This window comes from Emys orbicularis, chromosome 10 (assembly GCF_028017835.1).
Source record: "Emys orbicularis isolate rEmyOrb1 chromosome 10, rEmyOrb1.hap1, whole genome shotgun sequence".
Classification (NCBI taxonomy): domain Eukaryota; kingdom Metazoa; phylum Chordata; order Testudines; family Emydidae; genus Emys; species Emys orbicularis.
The window spans coordinates 83,990,453-84,012,201 of record NC_088692.1 but is presented as its reverse complement, the minus strand read 5'-3'; the positions used below and the strand labels follow the sequence as shown (position 1 = coordinate 84,012,201).

General features: G+C 42.3%; 1 protein-coding gene across 1 annotated transcript; it reads right to left on the bottom strand.

The window, feature by feature from the left end:
• Window positions 1–8,795: 8,795 nt before the first annotated feature.
• Window positions 8,796–20,487, bottom strand: UBAP1L (ubiquitin associated protein 1 like). The gene is made up of 5 exons (XM_065412839.1): window positions 20,356–20,487; window positions 17,785–18,615; window positions 15,721–15,930; window positions 10,327–10,428; window positions 8,796–8,930 (listed from the first exon to the last, which is right to left on the bottom strand). The coding sequence occupies exons 1-5, from the start codon at window positions 20,485–20,487 to the stop codon at window positions 8,796–8,798; spliced, it is 1,410 nt and encodes a 469-aa protein (XP_065268911.1).
• Window positions 20,488–21,749: the final 1,262 nt, after the last annotated feature.

Genomic DNA, 21,749 nt, shown 5'->3' with positions numbered 1-21,749 from the left:
GGCAGAAAAGCTGGCGGCGCTCCTGTCTGTCTGCCCAACTAGCCTTTTACACTGTGCTCATCACAATGTCATCGGAGCACCTCATGTCATCGGAAAACCCAGCTAGGGTCCAATCCTTGCTTCTCCTGCCTCTGAACAGGGAGTTTATTATCGAGCATTTGTTCATTATGATCATTTATTAATGTGTGGGGCCCCTCACAGCTAGGGTGACCAGACAGCAAATGTGAAAAATCGAGACAGGGAGTGGGGGGTAATAGGAGCCTATATAAGAAAAAGACCCCAAAATCAGGACTGTCCCTATAAAATCGGGACATCTGGTCACCCTACCACAGCTGCTGCCTCTTTCCCTCCTGATAAAGTCACATCAGCACAAGCAGTCCCATGGAAGCCAAGAGATCTCTGCGTAAGCAGTGAAATCCACTCCTCTGCAGCAGCACAAGGCCTGTAGACCACTTTAGCCACACTTGACTCTACTTCAAGGGCTTAACTGTTGCATGGGCCTTAACTCACCATTAGGTCATGTCATTTGGATCTCTGTCCAGAATGAGATGCCAGATCAAACCAAGTTCAATACCACTGATGAGTTTGCACTCGCCGGATGTGACTTCACCATTACACAAATTGAATCTATTTCCCCATGTTAAGTATCCTCACACCTGCTTGTCAACTGTCTGAAATGGACCATCTTGATTATCACTACAAAAGTTTTTTTTTTCTTGCTGATAATAGCTCATCTTAATTAATTAGAGTTGATATGGCAGCTTCCACCTTTTCATATTCCCTGTATGTATATACATCTTCTTTCTATATGTTCCATTCTATGCATCCGATAAAGTGGGCTGTAGCCCATTTAAGCTTATGCTCAAATAAATTTGTTAGTCTCTAAGGTGCCACAAATACTCCTGCTCTTTTTACCAAAATTAAGAAACACAAAAATAGCCATCTCACCATGGCTTGGCAGAAAAGTTCCCACCTCATGATTTAGCTTAGAGTTCTGCTCATTGAAACAAGATCTACACCAAAGGTGTGAACATTTCCTGCTAGTCTTGTCTTAAAGTCATTCACACAACTACAAGGAACTTTCCAGCCCTCAGCTGTGCACTTTCAGGGTGAACATTTCAAACAACAAAGAGGTTCCACAGTCAGTCACAAACAAGACTTTTCAAATGGGGTTGCACAAATATTGCAGGTGGCAAGAGAATCTCTAGAGTATGATTTTTACTACTTCTGTTAGAGGCCCCAGTCAGGATCAAGGCCTCATTGCACAATGCACAGAACGAGTCTGGCACAGTATCTGTTTGTAGCGGTTACCCTACGTCCTCAGAACGTTAGCATAGTTCTTCGCAGGAATGCAAGGGAACTGTGAAATCCAAACATTTCCCTGGTCCAGACAGATCAGGTCAGACATGTTCTGGGCAAATTTTAAAAGCCTGTTTGTTCAGTTCAAGACAAAGATGCCAAAAATACTTCATTTACTGCCTCTATCCAAGTACTCAATGTAGCGCCATACCACCTGTGCCATGTTTTGGCCTGGAAGCAAAATTTTAAGGCTGCAATATGAATGCTTTGGTAAAGAAGTTTATAATGGAAATGGCAGTGGAGCCAATAATTATATAGCTAGGCACTATTTCTTTAGAGAGACAAGGTAGGTGAAGTAATATATATCTTTTATTGGGCCAACTTCTGTTGGTAGAAGGTATAAGCTTACAAGGTTCACAGAGCTCTTCTTCAGGACTGGGGAAGGCGCCAGAGCAGCTAAGCTAAATATAAGAGGGGACACATTGTTAAGTGTAAAGGGTTCACCTATGCTATAGGAGACCACTTAAAATGAAGCGGGCAGTTAAGGGCTAGCAGGCAGTGGGGTGTGTTACAAAATGTTGTAATGAGCCATACAATCAGTATCTCTGTTGAGTCCCTAGTTTTTAGTGTTTAGCACAGTTATACATTTAAGTTCCCAGGCCTGCCTTTCGAAATTGTTGTGCAGATTTCCTTTGAGGATGGGGACTGAGAGGTCAGATAAGGAGTGATCACTTTGTGAAAAGTGTTCGCCCACAGGTGAGAGGGTGTTTTTGCCTTGTATCATTTTTCTCTGTCCGTTCATTCTAGAGCGTAGTGGTTGTCTGGTATCACCCACATAGTTGTTGTTGGGGCATCTGATGCATTGGGTGAGGTTCACCACATGCTATGATAGGCATGTGTAGGACCCATAATTCTTGAAAGGTCTGTTGTGGAGGGGGGGTATTGATGATCATTACCGAGGAGTTATGTCCACAGATTTTGCATCTGTTGTTACAGCAGGATCTGGTGCCACTTTGAGTTGGTGTATCTGTGGGGAGCTCGCTTTTGATGTTGAGCTCGGTGAAGTTGGGGAGTTGTTTGAAGGCCAGAAGAAGGGGTTCGGGAAAGTTTCTTTCAGGATGTGATCCCCATCAAACATGGGTTGTAGTGGTTTGATGATACCCCACGTACATTCCAGTGTGGAGTGGTAAGTGACAACTAGGGGCATGTGGTCAGGGAGGTTTCTTTTTCCTGTATGGAAGCAGGTTCTCCCTGGGTATTTGGGTGGCCCATTCCACAACGTGATCTACATCTCTGGTGGAGTGTCCTGGTTTAGTGAAGGTGGTTTTAAATGTGTTTAGGTGTGTCCCCTAGACTTCCTCTTTGGAGCAAATTCTGTGGTATCGGTGTGCCTGGCTGCAGAAAACAGATTTCTTGGGATGTCTGTGGTGGTCGTGGGATCTGTGAAGGTAAATGTGGTGATCCATGGGTTTCTTGTTTATAGTCGTTTGTAGGGTTCCATTGTTTACGCTGATTGTGGTGCCCAGGAAGTTGATGTTGGTGTGGGAGCGTTGGATGGATGGGTGGCGGTTATTGAAGGCGTGGTGGAAATCGATGAGGGAGTTTAGGCTCTCTGGCCACAGGATGACAATATCATCAATGTAACTCAGTCAATCATTGGGTTTCTTGGTGCATTTTCCAGAACGTTTTCCTCAAGGTGGCCCATGAAGAGGTTGGCAAATTGGGGAGCCATCCTCGTATTCCTGGCTATTCCCATGGCTTGGACAATGTGTTTGTTGTGAAATGTGAAGTGGTTGTGGGTGAGGAGGAAATGGATGAGTTTGGTGATGTGTTTGGGGTGGATTTCTGAGCATTGGATTGGAGGCAGTCAGTGATGCTGCTGTGGTGAGGGATGTTGGTGTATAGGGAGGTGACACCCATGGTAGCAAGGATGGGGGAGATTGTTAATGTTGCAGTGTTTCTGGAGGAAGTCTGTAGTATCTTGGAAGAAGCTGACCCTTGGTATGATGAATGGTTAGAAGATGGTTTATATGAGTCCTGTCCCTCAGTAAGAGTGCAGTGGCCAGATAGGACTGGTTTGCATGTCTTGGGAAGCATGTAGAAGGTCCCTGGGGTGAGTTCATGGGTGAAGAGGTTGCAGAAATTGTCTTGGAAGTGTTTGGGGAAGGATTTGATGGAATCTTAAAATTCCTGTGTAAATTGTTTTATGGGCTCTTCGAGTTCTTTATGGTAGGTGGTGTCAGAGAGTTGTCCATTGGCCTCATTGATGTAGTCATCATGATTAAGGACTATGTTGCGGCCCCTTTTGTGTGCTGGTTTGATCACTATATAGTGGTTAGATTTCAGGGGCTTTATAGCTATCCTTCCAAAGGCAACTTTAATTCATAGCTCTGCTAAACACTAAAAGCCAAAAGCCCATCAGGGGCTCGTTCACCTGCACATCTACCAATGTGATATATGCCATCATGTGCCAGCAATGCCCCTCTGCCATGTACATTGGCCAAACCGGACAGTCTCTACGCAGAAGAATTAATGGACACAAATCTGACATCAGGAATCATAATACTCAAAAACCAGTGGGAGAACACTTTAACCTGTCTGGCCATTCTATGACTACTCTGAAACCTGTCATTACTAAAAGCCAGGGACTCAACAGAGATATTGATTTTATGGCTCATTACAACAATTTGTAACACATTCCACTGCCTGCTAATGCTTAAATGACTGCTTCATTTTAAGTAGTAGAAATTATGCAATCACCAGGCCTTTAGGCTCAGGTCAAGGCATTTTTAATTTGTCAGTCCCTGCATGTCTTTCTCACGTGTCCTGAAAATAGCTGGTTGCTCTGGAAATGAGTCAACCCTTCTCCAGAGAGGGAGTAAAGTATCTGCGCCTAAAATATTCATATCTACTTGTGAATTAGCAGAGGACATTCAATTTAGTAAACACTTTGTACACATGATTTTCATCTTTGGATTCTCATCATCCTTCCCCTCATTGGTTCAGTTGCTTTCAATTCAAATCGTAAACAGCTTCGATTTTTATATTTTTGCTTTTTATTTTGAAATGAGATGTTACTTAATACAAGGATGCTAAAACTCAGTAGAAAGCCTTTTTGATACGAGACCATATATGACAAAGATAGAAAGCAGAGTGCTCCTCCAGTCATTCTGCTTCATTAACCTTTTTATAATTGCACGCATTATTTGACAAAAATGTAACAAGCGAGAAGCAGGCTGTACATCTGTTTGCATTTAAAACTCCAGGAGAGAACTAAACCGTTACAACTGGAAACCTGCCACTATTACTTGCAAACTGGCTAGTATAAACTCAGCGAAGGCAAAGTTATGTCCTATCTTAGCTGAAGTCAGTTAACACTTAACACTGTTGTCTCCTAAACTAACAGCAGCACATATAGGGCATTATGTTTTAAAATCACCTTAACCTGAATAATCAGCGCAACCCCCTTTTTAGAGTAGTTAAAATAACTATTACAGGCTTATGTAACTCATCCAGGATCATTTAATACAGCAGGCTTTTTCCATTCCTTATAAGTATAGCCTCAAAGAGGCCAAGCAAGACAACCTCTATCCCCTTTGAACACCTTTTCTTCCCTTCGTTTGCTTTTGTCCACAGCTTTTAGATGTCCTGAAATACACAAGACTAAAATACAAAGTGTCCTAGAGTTGTAACATTTAGAGAAGAAAAATGTGTTGGGATTCAGTGTGCAAGGCAAGAATACATTGATTAATCAGGGGTCCGCAACCTTTCAGAAGTGCTGTGCCGAGTCTTCATTTATTCACTCTAATTTAAGGTTTTGTGTGCCAGTAATACATATTAATGTTTTTAGAAGGTCTCTTTCTATAAGTCTATAAGATATAACTAAACTATTGTTGTATGTAAAGTAAATAAGGTTTTTAAAATGTTTAAGAAGCTTCATTTAAAATTAAATTAAAATGCAGAGCCCCCCCCCCCGACCGCTGGCCAGGACCCGGGCAGTGTGAGTGCCACTGAAAATCAGCTCGCGTGCCGTGCCATAGGTTGCCTACCCCTGGATTAAATCAACCTGTCCACAAAGCTAAAGTGAAAGTAACACACAACAAAGTAAAAATGATGAGTCAGCTGCCCATTGCCTCTATAAGCCACCTGTACATAGAACTGCCAGCTGTGTAGGGCTGAAAGGAGAATTGTTCAAAGAAGAACAGGTGGGGGGAAATCAGCTATACAAGGCCAAAAAAAATCTCGACACAAACTTTCAACCACAGACCATTAGGCACAGTCACCTCTTCTACCATAAGTGGGCACAAAACCATCTGCAAATTTTATTTCCTACCCTAAAGATACTGCAGTCAGAATGTTTTGTAGTCACTGGAGTGGAACACACAACGGTTATCTATTCCCTTACATCTTAATTATGTGTACTTCTCTGAAGACAAAGTTAGATTTTAAACTGTTTCTTTAATCAGATGTTAACATTTTGCAAGACTTTTTTTTTTCTAAAGTGACATCATCTTGGCAACAATAAATGGGATGAAAAATTCTGTCTGTAGAATGGACTTGCCTTATAAGGACTGTGTTCAAAAATAAATGTCCGTGTAACTAAGTGAAAAATTTCTGCAAGGAAGTGAGGAAAGGAAAAATATGTATGTGACAGATACGGATGCAGAATTCCTGTCACACAGAGAACTAACTTACCGGGCAAACTAATTTTTTTTAAAGCATGTGTTCTGATTGGGAGACCAAGTGTTAATATGCAGATTTAGAGTTACTCACTGGAGTAGTCCCTTTGATCTCATTGGGACTACTCATATGAGTCAAGGTTTCAGGATTGTCTCGGTTTGTTTCAGTGCTTTGTATTTACAACATGTATCGGTAGCTTGAGCATCTCTCCAGTAGGACAGCCATATTGCTCTCTTCAGTTATATACAGACAAAGGGGAAGCATGAAAAGCTTAGGGATCAAAGCGATTCCTGTCTAGTCTGTGATGAACTGGGGGTTCTGTTGGTACCACTTCTGAATGAGGGACGATTTTATGAAATGACTGTGTCATGGGAAGCCTACTTGTATGTGGCTCCACCATGAATGAGCAGGGTGGTGTTATGTTTCTGCTGGCCAGAGACAACGGTGAGTGAGCTGCAATCGTCTATTCAAAACAGGGACAATGGGTATATTTGTTCCTGTAGCTGGGACAAGACGCTTCCTCCGGTTGTCTGAAGGGAGTAGGGTTTGGAAGTAATGGAAAGTTACCAGGAGAACAAAAAAGGCAGGTGACCCTAGTGGGAGTCAAAGGGAGTCACCGGAGGAGACTGGGGGAGAGAGCCATTTTGCTCCAGATGACGGTGAGGGAGTCTGCTGCAGGGGCAGGGTAGGCATGAGGGTGGGGGACATCGTCTGCCTGCTGGAAGACAGATGATTCCCAAAGACCCCAAGGGAAGGTTAAGCCCATGAGGGACACTGTATTTAGGAGGGTTTGTATGATCTGTACTCTCCTGTGCTTGATCTGTTAAGAGCGTAACCATGTTCGACTGGGCAATGTGTGTTGACTGCATCACAACTACTGTGAGCCCCTGAGAGAATTAACCTGTAACCTAGAAGCTTCGCACCTTTTGGGTGGACTTTGGGAGAGGCGCGTGTTTAAGTACTGGGGAGTCTGGAGGGCCAGTGCTGTGCCCAGAGGGGGTAGGTGGGTGGTCAGCAGGTTCCAACCCTTGGAGGGGGTGCCAGATAGAAGGTCTGTGCCTTGAGAGTGTGCCCAGGGACCTCGAGATTGGGGCAGTGGATGGGCTCTGGTCAGGCTCCGGGGAGCCAGAGGACAAAGGCTTAGATTCCCCTCTCAGCAATCCTAGCGTGTGGCCAGGCAAGGGCGCTCATTAGGATCTGTGACACAGCCATAGACGAGACAATCAAGACTTCCTGAGAAGTGTACCCGGTCCATAGCATGCCATAACAAGAGAGAGTCTTTGCTCCAAAGAGTCTACAGTCTATTTAAAACAGACAAAGAGCGGGAAAAGTTTACCTCCATTTCATAACTGCGATTAAGAGATTGTACCAGGTCCTACAGGAAGCCTGTAGCAGAGCTGGGAATTGAACTCAAGTCCCCTTGTCAAAGTCTAGTGCCTTAACCATGAGATCACCCTCTCTTTCAAGAGCCAGTGTTCCAGCCCTGCTGTGACACCTAAGGAGGATGGGCGGATATCAAGCAGTAACAGAGGGACATTTCCCAAACAACGATATTTAAAGCTATAAATGGGAACATGGGGGAGAAACGTAAGGACAGACTGTTTAACTCAGCTGAAATAGATTGGACACAATGGAAAACGGTAAATATTTTGCAACTAATTAAGGACTGTCCCTGCTAAGTTGTGCCAGTTGGCATTTTCATAGGAAAAGACACATTTAAGAAAAAAAGAAAATATCCCTTACTCACAAGCAATTACATCTATGACTAATTCAAAGGAAAATCAAATGCTTGAGTTCATCTATGTGACAACATTCTCCCTGTAACGTTGCAAAGGGCAGAGAGACACCCAAGGTGGTGATTTGGATTCATTACATTCTTTGTATGTCAGTTACACCCGGAAAAAAACCTACATCCAAATTTTCCAGATCTTGAAGACTGTGCAAAGCTTGATTATTTGAGCCACTGCTTCCCACCTTCTGGAACTGTGCTGCTTCCCCACACTTTCTTCAGTTGGACACAGAGCAGAATCATTCCTTCAGTTCTCTTTCAAATTTCATGAAAATTCCTGTACATGCAGGGCATAAGTCTTGCATAAGCCATTTTTCATCTTACTGGATAAACATGATATATTAGTTACCAACAAAATTACAACAGAAGCCGGTTTTCTTCTCTTACACTCAGTTAAATATTGTATTCATTTTACCTTTCTCCTTTTAAATGGGAAGCCAATGTTATTTGGCTGAAATCTAGAATTTGGTTACACACTTCAGACAGGACCAAGACTCATCTCAAGAAAACAGGAACTAATTTTCTGGGGAAATGTTCTGTTTTTATAAAAAAAACCAACCTCTTCTGTTGGTTTGTGTTTTGTAAAGCTCATATCTGGCTATATTTGCTGGTATTGAACTATAGAAAAAACAGAGACTATACTGTATGTGATCCCAGAGTGACTGAGGAGGCCATGTTTTGCAAAGCCTTGTAAGCCATGCCCTGGTTTTTGCAGAATTTAAGCCACATGGTGGCTTGGATCCAATTCCATTTTATCCAAAACAGTGAGATAGTCAAGGTGTGCATGTGGAAAGTGGGGGTGCAGAGAAAAACTTCTGATATAAAGCCACTGCCATGGTACAGTGACAAAGCCACTTGTAATAGATGTTCACAGAAAGTGAGGAGAGAATGAGATGCAACTTTAATGGTTTATTTCTGAGGGGCTGTAGTCATATCTTTCACTGCGTCTAGAATGAAATTGACACGCATGGGGCTATGGTGTGGTCAATCTAGAGATGAAAAGATGTCACTGTTACCAGAGATTTGGTCACTGTGTTCGTGTCATCAGCTCTTCTAGTGCCTTATCTCTATGATTCTCATAAAGCAGAAGAACTTCTTTGATTTCAGCTTGCTGGAAACCCATATCCTTAAATTGCACTAAAAGATGCAGGAATTCAGCTGCCTGGGGGGGAAAAAGGAACAGAAAGGAAGTTATTTTATCATTCTCGATTCAAGGGGAATTCATTGTAAGGTTTCAGCAGAAGCAGCAGTATGTGAAAAGATGCAACCGAGCTATATGATCTAGCAGGATTCATTATGTTTAAAGAACAATGTTGAAATCAATGGCACAGAATGTGGATGGTAAAGCCCTGATTCTGAATGCTGCTCCACACAGGTGAATTCCTGTGCTTAGGCAGGGCCCCAAGGAAGTCCATGAGGCTCCAGATATGTGCAGGGGCTGCCCAGGCAGAACTAGGAACAGAATAGTTTGAAAACCCTGGGCCAAATTCACCACAGATAAAACTGGACACCAGTCCACTGACTTAGTGGAGTGACACCCGCCGGCACCAGTGGTAAATCTGGTCCCACCTCTCTAAAAGAGAGAAAATGTCCTTTTTCTGGACACACTCCATGGACGGAACAGACAGAGGGGCTAGTTTTTAATGGCAGGTAACAACTATTGTTTCTTTATTTCAATACTGTTTATGATAAAACAGTCACTCACTTCACCAATTCCCAAAGGGTGTCAATCTGGTTCTAAAGTGGCCCCTATCCAATAGTATGGTGAAATAGTACTAATTTGGGGGGGAAATATTACCATTATCGGATAACAAAATAGAATTTCAGTCTATATTATGAAATACGGTAGTTACATGAAAAAGATGTATCAAATCAGAAAAAAATACTGAGTATGAGCTGGGATTTATTTTTAGTGCTTTCCCCCCCCCCCCCCCAATATCCTTCATTCTTGCACCAGACCTTTACTGGCCTCAGTATTTTCCACAGCCTCTCATCTGCAACTAAGTCAGCAGAAGGGAAAGGTGCAATCTTGCGTGTTGTGAAAGTTGGGGTTATGCCAAACAGTCCAGACCCAAAGTTCAGTAGTGCTTATCCTCTTCCGTGCCAGCTTTTCACACTGTTAGGGGCACCTCCCAACACCCTTGGCCAAAAGTGACTTCATAAATGCCAACACACACAGTCACAGTGCCAGGGCTCTGCCATCTGGGGAAAGGAAGGCACACAGGGAAGAGTCTGCATAGGGGCCTTGGCAACTCATTGTGGAACTAGTAGATAGATGGGCCACTGGGGAGGCTGGTGCCCATGTGGTATAGAATTCATCGGTGCAGGGGCTATGGAACCAGAGTGTTTCCACTGCAAGGGGTGGGGGCAGTAATGGAGCCATTCACCAATATTCTGCACTCCCTGTGTGAGGTGGAGCTGGATTCCTCAACAGCTCGGTGTAGCCCACAAGGAAAGGAGTTCTGGAGGTCGTGCTGGGGGTTTGATTCAGTCCCTCCTCTAATACAAGGCCTAAGCAACATTACTCTTTGCTCTGAAGGCACCTAACTGCTTCTGACCTTCTTCTCCGAGTACTGGAACATTTCCATTGCCTCTTCCACCTGCCCCTCTTCGTAGCCCTGTTTCAGCAACCTGTCACAGGCACTAAGGTAACTGAGAAACTACAACAGAGAGACAGCAAAGAAACTGGGTTAATATAACCTCCGGGAGAGAGGGTGAGCAGCAATCAAAATATATTGCCTGTATATGAAATCTTTGATTGAAGGAGTCTGCCTGCCCACCACTGCAATATGGAGGCTCCGTCTTGAAGGTTGTTCTTATGACTGAGGTGTCACCAGAACTCCTCGAGGGGATGAGGGTCTGATTACCCAGAGCCAGATGTACAGGGAGGGACAAATTGTTCCACCGTGATGGACCTTTCCTGGTTGAGAGGCTGGGCCCCCTGCTTCACAAAATTCTGGGCCCACTGACTTCAGTAGGGCCAAGATTTCAGCCCTGGTATTGTATGAGGCTTATTTATGCAAACATTCCCTCAGTGTGGGCCAGATCTTCAGCTGGTGCAAATCAGGGTAGCTTGAGTAAGCTACACTGATTTATATCACCTAAGGATTTGGCCCTTTACTTTTTTTTAAAAGTGCAAAATTGGATGTTTTTCTTAATTAGGCTAAATTCTTAGGTGCCCAATGGTGCTAACGCTGGACTGTTCAGATTGAATTTGGGATTGGAGAATAGACTAGGATTGTAACAAGAAATGCATGGAATACAAGTAATTTGTGCATTGTACAATTATCCCACAAGCTGGCAAAAGCTGTATGTTACAGCCACACTTCAGGGAACTAGACCGTTTGTCTTTCAGTCTCCATTAAGGTCAGCTGTGTTTTTGCACCAGTTTTTAGATACCGAGTAGAGGGAGTATCACAAATTAAAAAAAGAGATGGGAAAGAATCAATGCAAACTTGTTCCATTCAGTTCGTTGCCTGTTTTGTTCCTATGAGTTTTCAGTGACTCAGGCAGCAGGACTTTCATCACTTCCCTGGAGAAGATAATCATCTAAGATCTTCCCGTTCTCTGGGTGTGGGAAATATGAACAATGAGAGGGACACCCCCTCCCCGGGGGAATCCAGAAATCTGAACTCTGCTTGATGTGGGGAAAAAATATTTTAAAGTTTGTTTGTTTTTTTAAAGACTGTATCATTAAAGTGCTAGATAGTGCTGAACTCTAACCTGTCATCCTCACAGTGTCACTCTTGATGTTCAAAACTTCAACCCTCTAGGGTCTTGCTCCAGAATACAGAGCAGAATATGCCTCCCACCCCAAAGGAGGCCTGTTTGCTGTCATTACTGAAAGTAAACAGTTATTTTTGGCTTTCCTCGTTGTTCTTGGAGTGCTGACAGCACAATTCCCAGTGGTATCTTATAAATATCACATAAGCCATTCACTGCCCAAAAACTTACGTGACAAACAATAAATTAAATATATAATGGTAAAAAAAGCCAGGGACAAATTCACCACTTTGGTGTAAGCGGGTGCAACTCCATAGACTTCAGTGAAGTTGTGTCTGTTGATGCCAGAGGAGAATTTGATTTATAATCTCCAAAGTAAAAGAAAATGAGTGGCCCACTGCCAGACTAACAGCATCAAAGCCAGTAGAGGGATTCACTAAAAGATCATAAAACTTGCTAAATGTCCAAAAAAAAAAAAAAAGGGCTTTCTAAAGCTAAGAAAAAAATTTGGCCGAATACTCATTTCTCCCACAGTGTGGTAATGAGGATTAAAAAGCACAACCTACATTCACTTGGTATTATCAAATCAAATATTACAGCCTCTATTTGCTTGCCATTTACATGAATAACTTGCTGTTTTTATTTGTCTCATGACCTTCCTTCCTAAAAAGCCAGTGCTGTTGACAATATTTCTTTGGCCATTAACAGGGACATTGGCTTACAATGTTCACCGCAGAAGCAAACAATTCAGAGAACCTGACATTTTGTGTAAGCAGAGTATGGAACTTGTGCAAAACTGGCATAAACAGGCTGATTTCAGCATTATAAAAAACCACCAGCAAGACTAAACAAAAACAGGTTTTTAAATATTGTGACTTATCGACCTCATGGTACAGTATAGACTAATCTTTTGCCTGTGGAGGTGGAGAAAGAATGTAGCTAGCTTACCCTGGAGGAATGGATTTAGGAACAACAAGTTTTGCATTTAGTCTTCAAGAATATTAATGCACCCACAAAGCGTTAGATAGGCATGTTCTGCAAAACTAAAACTAAATACATAGACAGTTTAATGCTTGCTCCTATCATAAGCTGTTCTCTCTGGGGTTTTTCCTGGGTCTTATAATGAGGTTGAGGATGGTTATAAACACCAGGTAGCCTCAGTGCGAGCATCTTATATCAGAGAAAACTTCTTAAAGGGGTTTTTATTCTGGCATTATAATCTTTGGAACATGAAGTTCTTCGGTACACTTGTAGCTCGGTAATTTATCTGTCCCCGCCCCTCATTACGTTACCTGTCATGCTATGCAGAAAAATATTTGTTTTTTCATATCAAAGAAAAGCAATGCAATGACTCAAACTAAATCCGCTCCAGTTAACAAGCCCATGGCTTACACATTCCCTTGAATGTATTCCCAAGATTTCCATTACAAGTTTGTTTGACCCTCACTAAAAAGGCCCATCTCTCCTAGGCCACCAATTTCTGATGATTCCATAGGTGGCTGCTTAAAACAGGTTGCATTGTACACTGGTTTTAAACTCCCAGGGTCTTGCCAGCCAATTCAGAGAGCAGCCTGTAAATTCCATCCTCACAGCCAGAGATGAAGCACAGGAATGGCACAGACTGCAAGATTAGGTCGAACCAAAATGGAGAAAAGTGATGGCTTCAGGATGAAGGACTGGGGAAAACCACTATTCTTCCCTGGGAGCAAGCTTTGGACCAAGGGCGGGGAAACCCACTGTTAAAAACATCCCTAAAGTATTCTGTGTTCCCAGAACAATAGGACAGTCAATAAAGTGGAATGACAGCAAATTTAAAACGGATAGAACTTTCTTACACAATGCATAATCAGCCTGCGGAACTCACTACTACATCGTAATAGTATAGTTGAGGCCAAGAGTTAGAAGAATTTAAAAAAAGAATGGGCATTTATGCAGATAATGAGAACAGTTACATTAGAAACATAAAACATAAGAGCAGCCATACTGGGTCAGACCAAAGGTAGATCTAGCTCAGTATCCTGTCTTCCAACAGTGGCTAATGCCAGGTGCCCCAGAGGGAATGAACAAGGACTATCAAAAAGTTTTGAAGAACTATTACTTCAGTGTCAGCCATAAGCCACCCACTAACTGATAGGGGTTAGGAAGAGACTTCCATTGTGGGCAGGTTATTCCACAATTGCCCATCCACTTTGGAATTCTTCCACATCCCTCAGAACCACCCGGTACTGGTGGAGACAGGATACTGGATTATATGGACCACTGACCCATTATGGCAATCCCTATCCCCGTATGAGCCTTTTAACCATGTGCTTTGGTCAGAATTGGGGTAATGCTGCCTCTTTAAGGCTGACGCCTTGAAAATTCTTGCTTTGGGAATCAGGGTAGTTTCCGGCAGATTTACTCAACACCATAAAGAATGCAGTGATTTTTGGCTACCATATGATGTTACTACCAATCACCCTGCCTGTAGCTGTCAGCACCACACTGCAACCCAGCGTGACACTAAGAAGCAATGAATAGTCTCGATTTTTCTTTTCAAACATTTTTCCTGCAAGGTCTTTAGCCTAATTTGGTCAGACTTACACTGGTAATTTGAGACTGGAAGTCTTCACGGCTAACCATTGTATTTCCTCTTGGCTGTGTCCCTACGCAACCAGAGAAGAGAGAGGAGATCATGCTGGTGAAAGAGAGAGACCAGCGTAGGGAGCAGAAGGATACAACCGTATATTTAGCTAAGGGCTGCACTGGTAACTTTGTGAGAACCTGAGGGCCGCAGACAATTTGCGTAAAATTGAGCAGATTGCAGCCAACCTCATCTGTAATATGGAGCACTGCCTGCTGGGATGTATAGCTTCTGTGGGCTGTACCCTCCATAGTAAAGATGATGGCAGCCATGGTCAGGAGCACATTGCATGACTCCATCAACTACATAGGGCATGTAGGCTGCACTTTGCCCACTTCTCTGTGCCTGGCTTGTTTTAAGCCTTTGTGAGTAGAATAAATAATATTCACCAATCTGGATTACAGAAATACTTGCATTTAACAGCAGAACTGGTCTGGGAAGGATGATCTAGTGGATAGGGTGCTAGCCGATCACTTGGAGACCTAGATCCAATTCCCTGCTCTGCCACAAAATTCCTGTGTGACGTTCAGCAAGTCACTGAGGGTACGTCTACACTACCTGCCAGGTAGCAATCGATCTATCGGGGATCGATTTATCGCGTGTAGTGTAGACACGATAAATCAATCCCCGATCTCTCTCCCGTCACTGCTGAACTCCAGCAGTGCGAGAGGCGGAAGCAAAGTCGACGGGGGAGCCGCGGCCGTCGATCCAGCGCCGCGAGGACGCGAAGTTAGTAATTTTAATTCGATCTAAGATACGTCAACTTCAGCTACGCTATTCTCGTAGCTGAAGTTGTGTATCTTAGATCGACCCCCCCCCCAGTGTAGACCAGGCCTTAGTCTCTCTCTAGGCCTCAGTTCCCCATCTGTAAAATGGGATAACAGTACTCTCCTACCTCATAGGGGTGTTGCGAGGATAAATACATTAAAGATTGGCATGTGCTCAGATACTAGTTAGTGTAGAGAAGCATCCAGTAAGATAACTATAAGTGATACGTATGCATTGGTGACAAATTAGAATCTTTAATGACCCAGTATAACGCAAAGGCATTATTTGTACATATTCAGTGACTAATCACAATTCTGAAACAAATTCTTTAATTCTGGTGAAAAAGCAAGAAATCTCAGAGGGAATTACACACTCCAGTTCTGACTAGATGAGCCACGGCGATAAATCATATTGATCCAATGACCGAGAAAAAAAAATCTGTTAGCAAAAATGTTTCCATACCATGAACACAAGAAATCTGCTCTTCAAAATAACATTGTGGTTTATGTCACTGATGTAGGTTTTTGGTTCTATACAATAAATAGAACACTATAAAACAGTAAAACAGCAACTATTATTGCCTGTGAGAATGTGGCTGAAGATAATGCAAGCCAATTTTATTACTTAAAAATTGAAGATCCAAGGCAAAAATCCTGAATTACTTCAGTTCTTATTATGACGTATGATAAACTACTACAGTTTCCCAAAAGCAGAACTGGGCGTCTCTTTTAAGACTTGGCTAGTTACCAGATGATATTGCACTAAAGCTTCTTACATGACTGTCCTTTATCAAGTATTTTCCATGCCATTTAAGTAAAGCAATACTGGCTCCACTAACCTGACCTAAACTTTGTCTTCCCGTCTTCTGGAGGGCGATGATTGCTCTGCGTATCGGATAACCCAAGGCTATAACTGGCTCAATAAGGTCACGTTCCTCTTGGCTTAATGCCGAGAGGAGGTCAGCTGTTGAATCTGGATGAGTTCTGTGGGAACTTGGATGTCGCAGAGCCGCAGAAGGGGGTGGAAGGCAGGAATAGGGGCTGAGGGACTGAAAAATAAACACAGTACTTTATGTTCGCTAATTAAGACACATTCATTTACAAGATACTAGCATTTAGTACTATGGGGAACTATTAAAAGAATCCTTTTTCTCCTCTTCTGGAACAACAAGGTAATTGTGGATGTTCAAAAGCAGCATTTCAGCATTTGTCATTTAACATAATTTCATTAGACTGGGCAACCAGAGGAAAATTCCAATAAATGCAACAATTCCCTTCTGGTCCTGTGTGTGAGCATATAAATAAATGGTTACAGTACATGTTAGCTATCATGCGTGTGAGTTTGTGTGTTATATATCCTGTTCAAATGTATTCTAAAGTTTACTTCAAATGACCTTACTGAGATCAGAATTTATGTTTCCAGGGAAACGCTGAACAGACCGAGATGACAATGTCTGCAGACCGGAAATCTGGGAAAACTTTAAGCTGTGCACTCTACAAATAAAAACAAACAAAAGAACCCAATCTAGTTATTGCTCAGGGACAGCTACAACAATTTGTCCACAAGCTCTCCCTTCAAATGAGACTAGACTTAATTAAATCTAGGCATTGGTTCAGATACAGATCAAAGGATGCTGATATGGTAAACTGATCACATCCAGCTTCTAATTCTCAGGGAATCCTGTTCCTAACTCCAATAAGCTCTTTACTGGCCGTTGGTTGGCCAAGCAGGAAATTATTATTATATCAATGAGGATGACAGTCAGGTGGCCAAGTCTTAAAAAAAGTGACCATCTAAACACTTGATCTCCTATTTAAGAATGTGTTGTGTGTATAAAGATATAAAACCATAAGCAAGAGAGAGAGAGACAAAGCCGTCTGAGATGCTAGAAAATGTCTCATGCTGAGAAGTGCTCATCCCGGTTAGGGGCTTATGGAATACAGTATGATGTAGGATAGCTGAAAAGATTGGGATGATGGATAAATCATTAAATTTAACAATGGTTTAGTTTACAGAGTACGCATAGGCATATAACCACTCCATAATTACCGTCTCTAAATCTCACGCAAGTACATGTAACTTGACATTGCCTTTCATTTATTTGGTCACTGTACCTGTAGCTTTTAAGTAACAAAAGTCTGACATCTCTCAAGTACTTATGATCAAATTTGAAAATTTAAGATGACAGGAACTACAACATTCATTCTGTCATTTTCTGGTACTTAATCTATAGTGACATGATCAGACATTATAATGCAACTATGGAACTAGTTCATAATTATTCCATTTAGACTTTTTAAAAGTGAATTTTGTGCAGGTAAAAGGTGCCAGAATTGGTAGCTGTGAAAGCGGAAGTCCTTCTACCAACAAAACAGGGACAAAAGAGACTGTTCTAGTGCAGTACTTCCACCCTGAGCTGCACTTTAGGGATGAGAAAGCAGTTTAATCCTCATGTTGGTTCAATCCATGGCATCCCTTCTGAAACTGCCAAAAGAGCCAATTTTTTTCAGTTGTTGAAAACTGTTTTTTCATTTGCAGTTGGCAATAATCAAAATGGTTGTAGTTCTTTGATGAACATGGAAACTGTCTCACAAAAATGTCATCTAAAAGGCATTTTTTTCATTGAAAAAAAAAAAATTCAGCAAAATTTTTTAGACCAGCTCTAGTGAAAACCCGTCCCCCAACCACTAGTCAGGCTTTCCTCAATTAATTTTTTCAGCCTCAACATATAACGAAGGCCAAATGTTTATGATTTCCTCAGCTTCTAAGTTTGGGAAATACTGCTATAGGGGTCGCATTGTCTTCTTTCTCTCTCACCCTTTACCCCACTTTACATGGGGCTGTGTGACTACTACAGGTAGCATTGACAGAGGTACACAGTATCAAAAAAGCCATATCTTACCGCAACTGTGGGTTTATGGTTTCTTATTGGAGGTATTGATCTAGCAGCAGAAGGTGTCCTGGGACTGCAGCAAGGGGTAGGTGGAGGTGTTGGGGTTAAAGTTCCCATCAAGGATACATCCGAGGCAGGTCCATAGCTAAGATTTCTGCTACTTCGAGAGCGCTGGTAAAGAGAAAACGGTCTTGGAGCCAGATTCCTTTCAACAGATGCTCTATTTAAAGGATGCACTAAAGCAGCTAACTTCTTTTTGGCTTCTTCCAACTCATTCTTCATATTATTAAATAAAATCATGGATCTTCTCTGCTTGATCAGATGTGCGGTAACTGGCTTGTGGCAGCAGTTTTCGGAAGGTGGATCTAGCAATACCGGAGAAGTCCTTGGCCTAAACTGGTGAACTCTGGAATGCTGAGGCATGGCGCTTTCAACAAATTTGTTGTCCAAAATGTTTTCTTCTTCTTTGTTGCTTTCTTCACCGGTAGTTGAGGAATACTCATCATCCTCAGAATACTCATTCTCTTCAGAGTACCAGTCCTCACTTTCCGTCTCAGACGGTGCACCTCTGGGCGGGGGAGGGCCATATTTCACATCAGCAGCACTTAGGCTTACACATCTCCGAACAGAGGTTGTGGGCGTCACACCATCCTTTGCTTTCCCACCAGTTGTCTCCTCGTTCTGTGTATTGATGACATAGTTTTCTTTAGGATCAACCAAAAGCAGCCAGCAAGGTGGAGCTGTTGGCACAACATCAGTAGTAACTTCATACCAGTGAGTTGCTTGCCCAGAAGCAGCCTCAATCCAGTAAAGCACCTTTCTTTCTAATGAGAAATCATGCTGTAAAATAGCAGTAAACAGAATAATTCAGTATTTATTAAAAAAAAAAAAAACCCTCATGTGATGTCAATTAAAAGACTTTTATGGGTTCAAACCTTCACTCTTACTCACCGGAGTAATGCTTACAATAGAACTAGTTGCAAGAGTAACGGGTGCAGGACGGGACAGGGTGGGCCACATCCTCTGCTGGTGTAAATCTCAGGTAAGGGAGTTATGCCAATCTACAGAGTCTGCCCCAGTATCTGTAATCCTGAACATAGAACTGTATCCGCCTCTCAGAAATAATTACATCCCACTCAAATACATTCACACTGGAACTTCGAGGTTTTTTTTAATCTCTGAGTAATGCTTAGAAACCAACTAGCTTCCAGAGTTGAGCTCACAATCAAAGCCTTATGCCCTGTTTTAAGTATTTATCACCTACGGTACTGGGGAAGGGGAAACACAGAACTGTGGACTGAGGGTATTGGCATGGAAGTAGAAGAGGTACTATTTTCATATACTTTGTTTTAAAATGTAAATATATTTGTGATGTAAGTCTAAAGACCTGATTGAGCAAATAAATCTCATATCATGCCCTGGAGCTTGCCAGACTAGAACTCTTATGGGCTGTCAGACAAACCTACCCCATAGTCAGGCCACAAGTTCTGTTTTTACTACTTACATACAATAAGGCCTAGTACTTGCTAGTGTTATGACTGAAGATGGACCTAAACCAAGTCCCCAGAGCTAAAACACATCAAACGTTGAGGAAAGATTTTCGATCCAAGCTTGCAGCTTTTATCAAATTCAAGTGAAGAATAATATTGTTTTTTCCAAAGCAAAATATGAAGGTCAGAATTTGAGAGAAGGGGGCAACTGGTGTGTCTGTGCAAACACAAACGTGCAAATCAGGAGACTGCACACCTCTCAGTCTGCAATTACCTGTTTTACACATGTTGCGTAAGGCACAGATGCAGCAATCTCCTTCCAAAAACTATTCTTGGTATATTTGAGATATTTAAAATAGGGAGCAAAGCAGAGCTGAGCCACAGTGAACTAGCGAAGAGGCGGGATGTGGTTTTTAACACTTTGCAGCTCCTCCCAGCAAGAGTAAACAGCATCAATCTCGGTTAGTAAGAGTCAAGAATAAAGTGCAATGACGCCACCTATTGGTGAGAACTTGTGGAACATCTCTGAAACCAAAGCAGTTCTTTTTCCAGAGGACTCCAACTAAAATCCTATCCATCCTATGGTTGAAACTGTGCTAGCAACAACTGTAACCTAGGAAATCTGCACTAGTGGGTTCTGGAATAACAACAACTGAAATGATAGTGATAAAAAAAGTACTACAGCCAGCCAGTGGGGGAAATACACAGCCGTTTCCTATGACTGACAAAACTGTTTAGCAACCAATGTGTGCATTTAAACACAACGTTCAACTGTTATGTGAATAGGGCCTAGTCTGTCAGAATACACCCCACTGCAGCATATGTCCTAGCCAGCGTGGGTAGTTTTGGCTGGCCAAAATTCCCTTTCAGGTCCTTTGGCACAGGCCAAAGCAGGATCTGGGCTTTGCCCTACCAATCTTTGGCCTTGCATGAGACTGCAAAAAAAGGTGTCAGTTTGGTCCAGGAAATAAATATTTCAAGGATTTCTTTTCCTTTTTAGTGGGAAAAAATACTAAGCTACTCTTAATATCATGGATATTAATATTGGGATCAAAATTAACAAAGGCTCTTAGAAAAGGGACTAACCTACCATTGTGCACACTAGGATCTCAGTGCAGTCAGGAATATCAAAGTCGGCTAAACTGATTAAGTTGGTGCCTTCCGCAGAGTCATCTTCAAAGCTCTTGGACATTTTAAAAGGTACGTCATCCAGACAGCTCATATTGTCTCTTGATATTTTGCAATCTAACAGAAAATGAGTAAATAAAAAGAAGTCTCGGTAAATGTAATGTGAAACAGTAGGGCAATAGCATTTCACATGCCCGATCCTTAAAAAGACATGAAAGGTGAGGCAAAGTAGATATAGGTTAACGACCGCAAATAAAAATAATTTAGCTTTTGAACATAGCTCAGAGAGAAGTGAAAAGCACTATATGCAGCTGATTCTGGTAAAGTAGAAGAGCAGTGTACGCTATGAACAACACTGAAAATCTTACAAACTGTATTTGGTGTCAGATACTAGAAATATTTACATAAAGGGCTAAACTTTATTATTAGATGAAGGAATTTGTGATGAACACCGAATAGGGGCGCTGTGGTTAGCCCAGATCTCCAGGGTTCACGTTTTGGATGATAGAAACAGTTGCAGAACCCAAATGTGATTCATATTGAACATGTGAACACAATTACTTCACTTCACTCATAGAGGTCAGACTGTTGATCTTACTCCCTGTAATTCTGCTGCACACGTGGGCATGCCTGTCCTATGACCCACATATGGTCTGTGCTCAACGCTACATTAGTGACATACTGTTCTTGTGCAGAATCAGGTCTGTCCACTCACGCACAAGCAGAGGAACTGACAACTAAGCTCTTGCCATGGACGATTAAAGGAGACAGGTTTTTTTTTCCACGTGCCAGTTTGCATTCTGCTAAACAGACTTTCTAGGTTCCACTGCAGTGCACATCTATACATGTCCAGAATGTGCCTGGAGCCAGCTAATCTACCTTCTTGGCCCTACATTTCTAACCTCAAGAGAAGTGCTTATGAAGAACCAGCATGCAGTTATTCTTTTATCCAGAGAAGAGCCTGTAACTGCAACTCATTTGATCATTTGCATATGTGAACTTTCAGTTCGTTAGTTTAAATGGCTTTCCAAATCTTTGACAGCCAACAGTCCTCTGTTCTAACCCCTGATCAAGTGCTCTGTTTTGGTACCCACAGTAAGTGATGATAACTTGAACAGGTGGCATATAGTCCCAGTGTGGCATGGAGTCACCAAAAGTCACCTCGACTCCAGCTTCATTTGCAGCATGATAAAGACTCATTCATTCTCCACTTCCATCCTCCACTATATTCAAGTTTAATTCCCCATATATTTTCAATACTCTCCATCCACTTCCCTTTCTTCCTTCCCCTCACTATTCCCACTCTATTCTCAACTGCCACATAGCTCCTCACATCATCCATCCACCATTCTTCCT